The sequence below is a fragment of the Papio anubis genome, chromosome 7 (assembly GCF_008728515.1).
Source record: "Papio anubis isolate 15944 chromosome 7, Panubis1.0, whole genome shotgun sequence".
NCBI lineage: Eukaryota > Metazoa > Chordata > Mammalia > Primates > Cercopithecidae > Papio > Papio anubis.
The window spans coordinates 16,619,842-16,634,899 of NC_044982.1; the positions used below are offsets into that span (position 1 = coordinate 16,619,842).

General features: G+C 39.3%; 1 protein-coding gene across 12 annotated transcripts in view; it reads left to right on the top strand.

Moving 5' to 3' along the window:
• Positions 1-15,058, top strand: part of EFCAB11 (EF-hand calcium binding domain 11) — a 160,660-nt gene that overhangs the window by 22,838 nt on the left and 122,764 nt on the right. For 11 of the 12 annotated variants that reach the window (XM_009212120.4, XM_031669038.1, XM_009212119.4 and 8 more), the window contains exons 4-5: positions 158-259; positions 1,165-1,255. In XM_009212120.4, coding sequence (XP_009210384.1) covers positions 158-259; positions 1,165-1,255 — 193 coding nt within the window. Of the gene's footprint in view, positions 1-157; positions 260-1,164; positions 1,256-1,382; positions 3,174-15,058 lie in introns of those variants that run through there. The other variant, XM_009212124.4, reaches the window with a different exon arrangement.

Below are 15,058 nucleotides of genomic sequence, written 5' to 3' on the forward strand. Positions count from 1 at the left end.
CTTCAGGAAACTTTACAGATCTTGAGTAAATACTGTTCACCACAATTAAGATAAAATTAGATTATTTGTGATATTTATTACTGTTCATTTCTGTTTAATTTTTTCTTAAAGAGAAAGACAGTAACCTTTGACAAATTGTTCTTTCCCCAACTTTCAGGTATATTACTCGAGGGGTTTTTAAATATTGTCAGGAAAAAGAAGGAAGCTCAACGGTATCGGAATGAAGTAAGACACATCTTCACAGCCTTTGACACATACTGTAAGTGTCTCTAACGTGTTTTGATGTAAAAAAAAAAAAAAATTGCTATTAAGGGATTGCGAATAGGATTATATACCCAGTAAATCAAATATATAATATACTTGGAAGATTATATTACTGTATTCGTTAGATGTTACCTTAGGTATTGGTGCACATTTTTTTCTCCATCGTGATTTTAAATTCTTGACATTTACCGCGGATGAAGTGGTATTTACAGTTATATGGTTGTGTTAATATATTGTACCTTGATTGTCATGGGGACCGCAAAAGGACTGGCCATGGGGGATATAGGCCATGAGCCACCTATGGAGGTGTGGGAGACTGTGTGACTTCTTCATCAACTCTTGGTCTGACCTACATATGATTGATAGAATTGTTTTCCCACATAAGGTGTGGCTGAGGGGTGGGTGGCTGTAGACCCCCTAGGCCCCACAGATCATACACAGAGTGAAAAGACTCATGGCGTCTAGGTTCAATGTCTTGACTGCTGTTATGGTTTCCTTCTAAATATTAATATTTCATGATTCTAATACCTAGCAAAGGAAAAGACATGAATTTTGAAGATTGCATTGTTTTGGTAACTCACAAAGACTCAAAGTCTAACACCACTGTTACAGTGCATGTCTCCATATAGTGCTATCCCGGGGACTGAGAGAATCGGCAAAATGATAGGGCCAGAAGTGACCTTCAAGATCAGCTGGGACTGCACTGAAGGAAAGTATTATTAGAATCTCAAATTATTCTGATGAGACAATCTCAGATTACCTTATATGTGAAACCAACCATAAACTACTGCTTTTCTCCTAGTAATATGTTAAAGTAAGTTTTTCACAAATGTTATGGCTGAAGTAACAGTTGATAGGTCTTATCAAAGCAAGTGAATATTTTTTATTGTTTTCAAATAGATCGTGGATTTTTAACTTTGGAAGATTTCAAGAAAGCATTTAGGCAGGTGGCTCCCAAGTTACCGGAAAGGACTGTTCTTGAAGTATTCAGGTGAGGCATCAAAATCCTTCTGTACACCATCCTCTTTTGATTTACCATTTGCTTTTACGTGTTTTTGATTTTATGGAAAGCACTTATTTATTCTGATTTTTCAGTCAGGAACATTTTTCTCTTGCAGCATGGTGTCATGATCCAGGAGGGAAATCTATAGTTAACTATGGGTCCTTCCACACCCCTGACAGTGGACTGTAAAGTCGGGGGAGCGCTTGCACACCAGGCAGGTGCATACAAGCATTTATGAGTAGGGGCAGGAGAGGAATAGGAAGAAAGAATAACTTCTTCAGATACTTACGTGTGACCCAAAGGAAAATGAAGCTTTAGTAATATTTAGCATGGACGTTGGTGTCCTCACATGGTCTGTATTTCAGACAAACACAGGTTACATGTGGTTCTTGAGTTGTCTGGAGAGAACAGTTGGAGTTGCCTGATGGTAGACCCCTCATTCCCTTGCTTTCAAAGCCACTGACACATGTTGCTGTTCACACATACCTGATAAAGTGGATTTAAAGATTATATTATGTGGTTCTTATGAACGAATCCTGACAAAATGGACAAGTGACTTAAAAGCAGTTTCTGTTAGGAAACTGCAGATTGAAGGTAATATTAATAGTGCAAACACATGCTGATGTGAGAACACAGCAGAGCTGTCTCTTCTCTGACTCCCAGCATGAGCTCTTCATCAACCCTGTTAACAGGTGTATTCATTAGCGTTCAGCACACTAGTGAGAGCCAGAAAACCCAAAAGAACGGAAACTCAGAAAATACAGAAATTCATTTCTTTGTCATATAAACATCGGCAAACCAGGGATGAATGTTGACCATACAGTCGGGAAGGATCCAGGTTGCCCGTTTTCTTGTTGCTCTGGCTGTATCAACACCTGGCTTCTCCCTCTTGCTCCAAGATGGTTGCTTAAGTTTCAGCAGTCAAATCTGAATTCCAGCTGGTTAGGAGAAAAAGAAAGCAGAAGGTATGCACTCCTTTTCAGGACGTATATTTTTTCCACTTACAACCCAGTGACCAAAACTTAGTTCCAAGGTCATGCACAGCTGCAAGGGGGAAGGGTTTTGGAAAATGTAGTCTTTGCTCTGGGCAATGATGTGCCCACGAATAGAGGTTTTGATACCAAGGAAGAGGGAGAGAGAATGGATATTGGGGGACATCTCGCAGATGTTCCCATTTGGGATAAAAGTAACTTAATGAAATACGACCAGAGCCAGCCCTTCTCAATAGAAATTATTAAATAAGTTATTTGAATGAAGATTTGCAGTCATTATCATTAACAGTGACATATATGAAATTCATTTGCTGTATCGTTGACAAGCAAGCTACTAAGCAAGCTATTGAAGAAGAGCAAAGAAGTTAAAGCCAGATGCATACAAAATGCTTATAGGAAAATATTACTTAGTTGATTTTGTAAAAGCAAATCCTTTAAAATGTAGCATCTTTGTATTTTGTGATGAGATAGGTAATGAATATCAGTATACTTCTACCATACAAAAGTTGTTTTTAACAAAGGAACTAAAAATTGATACTCATTTTCTTTTTACAAAAAGACAAGTTGTCCAAATTTGATGAACTTTATGTGTTAAATGGTTTTAGTAGATACTACCTTATATAGATTTTTGAAAAATATATTTAAATGTAGCCATTCAGGCAATGTTTTAATGATGAATGAGAAAATAACACCTTCTTAGAAGAAAAGCTGTGCTATAGGGAGAACATTTTTGAAATACATGTTTGAAAATGTTACTTTATTTTAAAATATAATGTATGTCACCTATTAAAATTCATATCTGCACGTTTGGTATGTTTAAAATGGAATGTCCTGGCCAGGCATGGTGGCTCATACCCGTAATCCCCGCACTTTGGGAGGCCAGGGTGGGTGGATCACTTGAGGTCAGGAATTCGAGACCAGCCTGGCCAACATGGCAAAACCCCATCTGTACTAAAAAGACAAAAATTAGCTGGGTATGGTAGCATGTGCTGTAGTCCCAGCTACTCGGGAAGCTGAGGCAGGAGAATCACTTGAACCTGGGATGTGGAGGTTGCAGTGAGCTGAGATCACACCACTGCACTCCAGCCTGGGTGACAGAGTGAGACTCCGTCTCAAAAAAAAAAAAAAAATCTACAAAATTGGTGATTTTAGCACACAATTATTAAAAACAGAAATTTGGCCTGGTGTGGTGGTTCAATCCTAGCACTTTAGGAGGCCAAAGCAGGAGGATTGCTTGAGGCCAGGAGTTCAAGACCAGCCTGGGCAACATAGACCCAATCTCTACACAAAATACAAAAATTAGCCAGGTGTGTTGGCATATACCTGTAGTCCTAGCTACTAGCTACTTGGGAGGCTGAGATGGGAAGATCTCTTGAGCCCAGAAGTTTGAGGCTGCAGTGAGCCATGGTTGCACCACTACACCCCAGCCTGGGCAACAGAGCAAGACCCTATCTCTTAAAAAATGTGTATATGCATATATATATATATGTATTTGTCCATCTTTCCATGGGTTAGAGTATATCTTGAAAATGTATTAAAGCTATTGAATTATATATATAATTATATATATTGAATTATATATGTAATATATAATTATGATTGGAATTATATATATTAATGTATATAATTGTATATATGTAATATATAATTGATTATAGATATTTAAGTATATATAATATGTAATATGTAATTATTTAATTATATATAATCTATATTTAATTGCATTTAATATATATGCAATATATAATTATATAATTGATATAATTGTATATAGTTTGTTATATATAATTATACATAAATATATATAACTAATTATATATTAATAATTGTATATATGATTATATATGATTAACATATATAAACATATATAATTATATATATAATTCAATAGCAAGATATCAGGAAAGATGGACATTTACCAGCTGAATTTTAGTTGGCATTAACAACAAAATAATAATTTTAGAAAACACAACAAATTTTCAAATTCCTAAACCTTTACATTATCAGAGGATGGAGTCAGTGGCATGATGACCTTTTCCCATTTTGATCTATGTATTTTCATGAGTTACCTGTACTATCCATTAAAACCAAGTATCAAAACAAATTGAATTTTAAATTGCTCACTTACAAAATATTAAGCCAAGATTTTCAGAAATAATAAAGTATATTAATGTACATTGTTCTAGTTAAGTATTATTAATAATTTCTAGTGACATCAGAAAGTTATTTGCCATTAATGAATAAAATATTTTTATCTTTAATTCTTTAGAAATTTCTATACTTTAACCATGTACATAGTATATTAATATAATAACACATGTGCTCCTCTATAAATAAGTATATTCATGTTGTGGAATATATGCCCACAAATCTTTTTTTTTTTTTTTTTGAGACGGAGTCTGGCTCTGTCACCCAGGCTGGAGTGCAGTGGCCGGATCTCAGCTCACTGCAAGCTCCGTCGCCCAGGTTACGCCATTCTCCTGCCTCAGCCTCCCAAGTAGCTGGGACTACAGGCGCCACCACCTCGCCCAGCTAGTTTTTTGTATTTTTGTAGTAGAGACGGGGTTTCACCATGTTAGCCAGGATGGTCTCGATCTCCTGACCTCGTGATCCACCCGTCTCGGCCTCCCAAAGTGCTGGGATTACAGGCTTGAGCCACCGCGCCCGGCCCAACATGCCCACAAATCTTGTACTTCCTAGGGTTGTGAGACCAAAGCAGTTTGGAAACTGCAACATACAGCCAAAGAAGATACTTTGTTGATTGAATATGGGCTCTTTAAACTCTCAATTGTATTTTTATAATATCACAATCCCAAAATTAGACTAAATAATGAATAACACGATCAGGCACGGTGGCTCGTGCCTGTAATCCCAGCACTTTGGGAGGCCGAGGCGGGCAGATCACCTGAGGTCAGGAGTTCGAGACCAGCCTGGCCAACATGGCGAAACTCCATCTGTACTAAAAAGTACAAGAATTAGCCGGGTGTGGTGCTGGGCATCTGTAATTCCAGCTACTCAGGAGGCTGAGGCAGTAGAATTGCTTGAACCCAGGAGGTGGAGGTTGCAGTGAGCCGAGATCACGTCACTGCACTTCAGCCTGGGCAACAAGAGCGAGACTCTGTCTCAAAAAAAAAAAAAAGAATAACACATATTAAAGGAAGTTGTGAACTCGAAAAATATTTCCTGTTTGTGTAAATTGAAGTAGGCCAAAGAAACAGAGATGTCTAACATATCACACATATCCTTATTTCAGTCATGCAAACAATTTTCAATAATAAAAAAAAGCAACTGCTGAGGCTGTTAGCGATGCAAAATTATTTAATGTTTCCAAGGTTAGACGTTCACTTTTTGAGATGCTTGAGTAGCTTTTCACTTAATTAACCAGCATGTATGGGTTTCATTACCCAGGTCCACAATTCACTACACAGGTCCAGAAAAAAAGCTGATCTCTGAAAAGCACTAGAAGAAGGCAGCTAGAGAGGGAGAATTCTAATTAGGCCGGGGTCCTCTGTGGCTTGAATGACTGAAGAAGTTTTTATAGTCTTCAATTCAGTGACTGCCAGATTCTTCCCAAAGAAATTTCTAGAGATCAAGAGTAGGCTCTTTCGAAAGTACTTGCCCGCATTACACTTTAATTTTACAAACCAAAGAACAGCAGTTCAACCCACCAAACAATAAAAACAATCCAAAGAAAGAGATTTGGACATAGACATCAAGGAATCATTTCACTTTATAATTTAATAGAAACACTAGTGCATCATTCATTAATTTGGAAAGTGAGAACTAAATGTAACATAATTTTGTAAGGTTTGTGAATTGTTGCCTAGGTATTCTGGTGATGTTTTCTTTAGTGATTTAATCATTAATGAAAGCAATGTGGTTTTTTAGAAAACATTTTATTAGGGTTCATAACATTCACATTTTGTTGTGCAATCATAATCTCCTGTTTTGATTTAGTCGTAGCTCTACAGTTGAATGAATTCAAAGCTCACCTCCAGGCCTTTTGCTATGGTTTCTGCTTAACTGAAGTTTATCCTCAAGTAGGGGTCATAGGAATTATATTTCCCACTGTCTATCATGTTCAAAAATGCTTATCTGGGTCACTGTATTTGAATAAAAATATGTAATGGATTGAATGCTAACATTTTTGAGTCACATTCTTTTTCTTTGAGAACATTGGTTATGCTTATATTGGAAGTCCTTTTAAGTTTTTTGCTAATTTTTATTTTATTGCTTGCTTTGCTTTTAATATATTACCATGTCACTTAGTGTATTTTCAACAATATCTATTCTCCTTCATACTGCATCCAATTTGGCATTTTTCTTTTCCTGTTTTGGTTTTACTTTTCTCTTACATTTCTTTCTTGAGCTGTATCAGCTGATGTCTCATATCCTTTTGTTGTTTTGCTGTATCTTGTTATTTTGTAGTATCTCCCGTATCAACGTTCAGCTCTTGTTTTATAGAGGCATTTGTTTTATTAGGGGAAACAGTGATTTTTCAGATTTTATTTTTAAATGAGTGATTGCTTGGGGGAAGATAATTATAACTTTTTCCACATAAATTATTGAAAGCAAGTTTTCTACCAAGAGAAAAGTTGTGAGGAACAAATTACTTTCATAAACCAAGGGATATCTCATATAAAAAATTCAAAATTAGTACTCATTTGTTATATCTAAAGATATCATAAAATCTTTAATACTTGGATTTCAAACTTTGAGACTTTTTTCAGTGTTTGAAACTTAAAACTTTCGGGTGGGTGTGGTGGCTCATGCCTGTAATCCAACACTTTGGGAGGCCGAGATGGGCGGATCACTTGAGACCAGCCTGGCCAACGTTGTGAAACCCTGTCTCTACTAAAAAAAAAAAAATTAGCCTGGCATGGTGTTGCACACCTGTAATCCCAGCTACTCAGGAGGCTGAGGCACAAGAATTGCTTGAACTTTGGAGGCGGAGGTTGCAGTGAGTCGAGATCATGCCACTGTACTCCAGCCTGGGCAATGGAGCAAGACTCTGTCTCAAAAAAAACTCGTCTCTACTGAAAATACAAAAGTTAGCTGGGTGTGGTCTCACGTGCCTGTAGTCCCAGCTACCTGGGAGGCTGAGGCAGGAGAATCACTTGAACCTGGGAGTCGGAGGTTGCAGTGAGCCTAGACTGCGGCATTGCACTCCAGCCTGGGAGACAGAGCAAGACTTCGTCTCAAAAAAAAAAAAAAAAAAAAAAAAAAAATACCATAACTTTGCTTTCCTCTTAGAACTGGTAGTCACAATTTGTGTATTCTTGTACTATATCAAAGATGATGTTTCATTATTAGTCAGAATTTCTACCCACTAAAAATGGCAGAAGATCAAGAGATATAAGAGCTGTTTGTACTATAGTACTGTTTGTACTATAGAATTAATGTTAGATAATAGGCTGTTTTGAGCAATTAAAAGTTAAGTAAGAAATGTCTTTCCTCTTTAACACTAATAAAACTTGTGGGAAATTTTGTAGCACTATCTCTCGTTTTCAATGTTCAGAAATCTTCAGTGACTGAAAGGGGTAAAGTTAAACTCTTTAACCTGGCTTTGCAACATCTGGTCCCCTTTCCAAACTCATCTTTCATCAGTCCCAAATTCCTGTGTTTCCCTTGGCATGGTACTTGTTCCTTTGATTATGTGATGTGCGTTTATACTTCATTCTGTTTCGCTTGCCTAGCAGTGCCTTTCCCTACTCTTACCTGTCCAGATTTAAACCATCTTTAATGGTCCTCCTCAATAAAGCCTTTCTTTCTCTACATTGTACGGTCTTCTTTCCCTAAACGTTGATAGTATTTACTGTTATGTATTTTTTCATTCACCTACTTGATAAATGAAAACACCGTGTATATGATTATCCCCATACGTTAGTACAAGTTCTTTGAGTTTATGGACTTATATCTGTAATCGCCACTGCCCTTGGCATGTTGCTTTATGCATTGCAGTTAATAAATAATCATTGGTCCATTGCCACTTATTCCAAATGCCCAGTGACAGTAAAATTCTATTTTCTTTGTGGTTTAATTTATTTCTCATAAACTAGGAAAGAGTACTTTAAAATGCAGTCAGGAGCTTCATAGCCACATGTGGTTTTGCTTTCTATTTTTCTCTGTCTACGTGTGATTTTCATGAATTAATCTCTGGTGGTCTCTTTTTGCTTTATTTTGGAGGCATTTTTGGTTCATGATTTAGCTTCGGCTGTCATCAGGAAGCTGGCTTAATATTCTTTCTTGACTTTGCCCACCATCAACACCCTGTGGTATTTCTGGCTGGCATTTTTCTCTGCATGGATATGTTTACTTCTCCATGCCTAGGAACCTTCTCCATCTCATTGTAAGCACTGCTATTTGTATATTCCCACCACCTGTCAGTTGGCAAAAAGCTCTGGGAAGCTGCTTTTGCTTCCCAGTCGTGGGATGAAATGTGAATGTGCGTAAGGTCCATGCCCTGACCCAGCGTCCAAGATCCTGAGTGCACAGGCGAATTGCCACATACTGATGTAAAGTGGAAATATCGAGGCACCAAATGCTCCCGTCATGACTGGAGACATTTAAAGTTATATCCTGATATTTTTGGTGTAAGAATCCCTTTCTTCACATTATGCAAGGGAAGGTCAAAGGATATAGGACATCTAACTCTCCTTTTTTGAATATTAGAAATTGGGTGCAAATAAGAATGTCATTGCCCGTTGAATAAGATATTTTCAAAATCAGAGTATTTGTAGGGGCTAGTGCTTAGGAATGCAATTGTAAAAGGGAGTGATGGATATTCTCTTGGCAGAAAAATTATATAGATGTTATATCACAGCCATTATAGAAGTAAGGACTGTCACCACCTTGGGTAAAACAAACTAATAGGCTCTTCTGTTACGCTGATTGGAAGAGTCTTAGAGAGCTGAGGGCCTAAAGGAAAGTGATTTCAGAGAGCATTTATTTTTTCAAGTCATTTGCATCTCTTTTGAAATGTTTGAAATGTTATTTCTCACTATAGTTTTTAGCTTCCTATAATTCCTTTCTGCCAGCAGCCGACTTGTTGAGTATCATTTTCCTGGTCCATCTCTAACGAGAGAAGATTTCCCAGTCATTATTTTGTGCTTCAGAATGATTCTGTATATAATCATGCAACTTCAATAAGATCACAATTAAAATGAGCACCTAATTTAGTGACTGTGACTATTGGTCTTTGAGTATCTGCCTGCTTCCGGGTATAGAAAAATCCAAAAAACACCTAGGAATCATATTTCATTCTTTGTAGCCATACATAGATAACAGTCATCTGCTATACCTTCTGTGTGAGTGGCATGACCAAAGAAGTAGACTTCTTGAGGTCCCAATTTTTATTTCAGGAAATTTTGTGTCTTCTCTGCAATGGAAGTGCTTTAGTTTTTATTTCAGTGGTTTTGTTTCAAAATTATATTGTCAGAGATTCCCTTTTCTTTTTTTTTTTTTTTTTTTTGAGACGGAGTCTGGCTCTGTCGCCCAGGCTGGAGTGCAGTGGCCGGATCTCAGCTCACTGCAAGCTCCACCTCCTGGGTTCACGCCATTCTCCCGCCTCAGCCTCCCGAGTAGCTGGGACCACAGGCGCCCGCCACCTTGCCCGGCTAATTTTTTGTATTTTTTAGTAGAGACGGGGTTTCACCGTGTTAGCCAGCATGGTCTTGATCTCCTGACCTCGTGATCCGCCCATCTCGGCCTCCCAAAGTGCTGGGATTACAGGCTTGAGCCACCGCGCCCGGCCAGAGATTCCCTTTTCTTATTGTCCTCTTGCACATGCTTACAAGATGGGGAGTATGAATGTGTGTTAGCTTTTCAAGCTGACCTCAGAATTTCCTCTCTGAGGGACTTCTAGGCACTTTCACATGTGATATATTGAATAAAACTGTACTTTAAAAATTCAGCTATAGAAGTAATTATATTCTAGTCATTTTAAGAAAACACCAATTTTTCGGAGGGTTCTTAATTGGTTTTGATTGTCTTTTTTACCAGTATGAACTTTAGAAATGGAGGAATTGAAACTCAAAAACTGGACCAGGAAGCAAGTAGAGAAGATGACTTTGTTACATAGATTTTCAAATATGTAACAATATGTTTCAAATATGTTATTTTCGTTTCTTCAGTTAAGCTAACTTATGAAGAATATATTATTAGATTGGAAGGGATATTTAGTCTCTTCACATTTAGGAAGCTCAGATTTTGAAGTCCTCTCTTATGTTAAACCCATCCGGATACAAATTCTATTCATCCTTCAAGGCCCAGCTGTTAAGATATTTCTTATCTCGAAAGCTGGCCCTACCCTGCCACCTTTTGGAAAGACACCTTTCCAAAAAGGAAATTGTCTTCACCTTCTGCTTTAAACTCCTAATCTTTCGTAAATATCTTTCTTCTTTGTGCTTTTTCATAGTTATTTGTACCCATGTGTTATTTCCAGTGTCAGAATGGGAGCTAAACGTGAGAAGGCATAGTAGGGTATTCATGATCACACTCCCCACGCTCCTAGCACAGTTTTTTAGGTCTTCAATAGATGACTTCATCTTATGTAAATGATTGGCTTATTTCATTGGAAAAAAAAGACAGGCTTTTTATTACTATTATTTGTTTTACTCTTTAAATACCACACTGGCACCATGTTAAGGTCAGGAGTCCATTCAAACCCCAGGATGAGTTCCAGGCCCAGCTCTGCCTCTGACCCATTTTTCCACAAATCAGTGAACCTCTCTGGACTGCACTCTCATCTGAGAAAAAAGGGTGTTGTGTTATAGGATCTGGCAGGCTTCTCCAACTCTGAAATTCACTGGTGGCGTCATCTATCATGGAGAATAGCATGGCCGTCTCCTTTATTTTCTCTGCGTATCACAGATATTATTCAGAATCTACCACAGCATGAATATAGATGTGGTCTGTCAGTGTGACAAAGACTGTTCTCAAGAGGAAATTACTGGGTTTGACAGCTACCCAACCCTGGGTTTAGTTTTTGGGATGTCACTATAGAAAGTGTTGTGGCCGATGTATCCAATTCCTCATCTACATATATGGCTGAATATGCCGTTCTTGCTGTAATAGCATGAGGGCTATTTTTCTTTTAATTCAGCTGTCACATAGGAAACTGCTGCCATGGTTTCTTTCTATGACCAAATGTTGCTAACCCTTTCAGTCATCCTTGAAGTTATTAATAGCCACACATCATGAATGTATTCATGCCATTTCCTTTATAGAAAAAGGAATCAATTTCTCGTGTTTTTCTTTTGTAGTAGATAGCTAACTTCTAGGTGGAATTTTTGAAAATATTGAATTTCATATTTATAAAATAAGAGAAATCTGTATTTAATAAAATACATATTTTATGAGATGCTTAACATTGTTTTAAAATGCCATGACAAAGTAGGCCAGGAATTAAGAATTACATCAAAGTTTTGATTGTCCACCTTATATATAGACTAAAATCAAGACCGAAGATTTCCAGTACTACATTTTTATCGATGACAGCAACCTATGAGTTTGCTGCCTTATGTCTGGCCATCTTGTCCACCTACCTCCTACCCCATCATTCTCCTCCATCAGGCTACCTTGAATAGATGCATCCTTGACATTCAAAGAGTTCTCCAAAGACCAGTGGCATCAGCATCAGGGAGCTTATTAGCGATGCCTAATCTTAGGACCCACTCCAAAGGTACTGAGTCAGACATACTTACTTTAATATTCCTAGGTAATTCATATGCACATTAAAGTTTGAAAATCATTGGCCTACCCTACTTAAATTTTGGATAATTCGAGTAAATTATCATTTCTATTTATGTTACTTCCTAACTTCAATAGTTTTTTATTCCCTACCAGATAATGTCTAGATTCCTTAGCCTGACATGCAAGGCCCCTATAGACAGAAACATACAAGGCCCTATAGACAGAAACAGCTGTGCCTTTTTTGCATGTCCCCCAGTATTTCATCCTACTCCGTCACTCTGGTCTTCTTGCCATATACTGTCTCATTTCTCTCCTAGCATTTTTGTTCATGGCAGGTTCACTGCTCTCTTTCCTCTGCTCTCATTTCCCCATCCACATATCTGAATGGTATCCATTCCTTAGCTGAACATTCTTCTATGTAGTCTCTCTTCCTTTCTTTTTTTTTTTAGACAGAGTCTCACTTTGTCACCTAGACTGGAGTTCAGTGGCACGATCTCGGCTCATTGCAACCTCTGCCTCCCAGGTTCAAGTGATTCTCCTGCCTCAGCCTCCCAAGTAGCTAGGATTACAGGTGCCCGCCACTATGCCCAGCTAATTTTTGTATTTATAGTAGAGATGGGGTTTCACCATGTTGACCAGGCTGGTCTCAACTCCTGGCCTCAAGTGATCCGCCCGCCTCAGACTCCCAGAGTGCTGGGATCCCAGGCATGAGCCACTGCACCCGGCCCTATGTAGCCTTTCTTTATCACTCCAGCCCACAAAGTATCTTTCCTCTTCTGTAGAACTCCTATAACACTTGCCGTATTGACATATCTAATAGTAGCAACCACAACACCACTGGCAACTAATATTTACTGAGTGTTTTCCATGTGCCAGGCACTATGCTGAACAAATCCTCACATGAACCACTTGGGTTGGGCTCTGTCTGCCCCCATTTTACACATGAAGAAAAAGCTCAGAGTGTTCTAAGAACTTGCTCAAGGCCACCAGCTGGTGGCTGATGGAACCAAGGTTCAAACCCAAGGAGGCTGCCTTTCCAGCTTGTGCTCTTAATCACTGTTATATTCCTTTCTCACGTCTTTCAACAGTGTAAAGACCCTGAAGGTAGGAAGCATGCTTTTGTATCCCTCCATTGCCTAGCATAAACACCAGGAAGCAAGGCCTATTCACCCTACCCTAAGAGCATTCTTGATGCACTGGCTGCATGGTTATATGGCTTTTCCCTGTTCCTACGAAGTGGTTTGGTTTGGATTGTTATACTTGAGATTTCATTTGAAAAAATATGCGAAAGGAAACTGATGCAATATTTTATCCATCAAGCTGTAGAAGGCATTCCAGTTCAGATTGCTCTGATAGGAACCCATGTGTTATGCATCTTGCCTATGGAATTATATCACAAGACCAAAGTATTTGCCAAATAAATTATAAAACCCAAGTATATTGAAAATTGCTGAATGGAGTTTTATCATAATTTTAACTGGAGTGGGAGTGCTAAACGAAATTCATGGCTTTCTCTTCATAAGGCAGGATTATACTTTGATTCACTTGGAAGACTCTTTAATCAGTTACTGTGAGTTTAGCATTGTGTTTTATAAATTCCAGCTGGGCCACATTATCTGCTCTTCTCTCCTTGGTCGCAACCTGCTGCTGGAGAAAATCAGGGCAAAGCAGTGATTAAATCCACTACAGACTTAGTGTGAAGCCTCGTAGTTCCTGCACTCACTCTTGCCTCTGCCTGTCCCAGCCCTTGAAGCTACTGATGATGGCTCCTTTGGTAGACTCTGGCTCACCCATTTCCTAAGCCAGCCCCAGGAAAAGCAGAACAAGTATTAATACTAATACCCTTTACTTTCTCCCCTACTCTCCCTGTTTATCACTCACTTCTACCTGCCTCCCACTCACGGAGTTTTTAGAATCTTAAAATCCCAGGACTGGTTACTGGTGGCTAGACATGGATCCTGGACTCTTGTCATTATTCCCCATCCCCCTCCTTTCTCCCAGTGCCATGTCCTCCACATGCCACACCTCTAGTCTCCTTAGCTGCCATTAAGCCCAAGAATCAATGTTGACACCACTTTTTCCTGATCTTTACTTAGGCCTCTGTCCAAGGCCCCCACCCTTTGTTCTGACCCATACTGCAGGGCCTGCACTGTTAAGTGGGCTCGGGTGCTTGGACCTGCTCTTGGCCGATCTGAGATCTGAAGCTTACTTACCATTTGCCTTCTTTCTTTAATGTGTCTGCCTCCCCATCATACATTCCAGAGTGAATTAGTTTCTCTCTCTCTCATCAAGTGTGATGTCTGAGAAATCTCTCAACTCTGCCATCCACCTTCCTGGATCCTCTTGCTTAGATCCCCTGGTGCCGGCCTTGATCCCAGAATGGGACCATGTCACAATTCAGGCAGAAACTGATCTCTACTTGACCAAAGTGTTTGGGCTACCAGAATCTGTGTTCTGTACTCAGTTCCCCCACCCTGGTCCTGTGTCATTCCAGAATGCCTTCCATTTCATGCAGAGATCTGGTATGCCTGTCACTCAGGTCATGCAACACCCCTATTGCGATCCAGGAGAAGTGTAACTCAGCTGGCTTCGGTTCCCTGTTATAGGGATGGCAAGTAATTGACATGCCTGCCACTGACCCCTCCTGTACCTGTGGCTGCCCTCTTCTGCAGAACTCAGAGTTCTTCTCAGTACAATACCCCAAGCCAGCTCATTAGAGTTGTCATATGAGATCAAATCTCTTGCTCTCTGTAAGGATGTATTCTCTGTCGTGGTTGTACCAAACCTTTCCCACTACGGTGCTTTGCAGGTGATCTTGCCTTTTTCTTCATGGAGAAGATCATGGCCTCTTCCTGGGTTTTGAGACGGAGTCTCGCTCTGTCACCCAGGCTGGAGTGCAGTGGCGTGAACTCGGCTCACTACAAGCTCCGCCTCCCGGGTTCCCGCCATTCTCCTGCCTCAGCCTCCCAAGTAGCTGGGACTACAGGCGCCACCACCTCGCCTGGCTAGTTTTTTGTACTTTTAGTAGAGACGGGGTTTCACCATGTTAGCCAGGATGGTCTCGATCTCCTGACCTTGTGATCCGCCCGTCTCGGCCTCCCAAAGT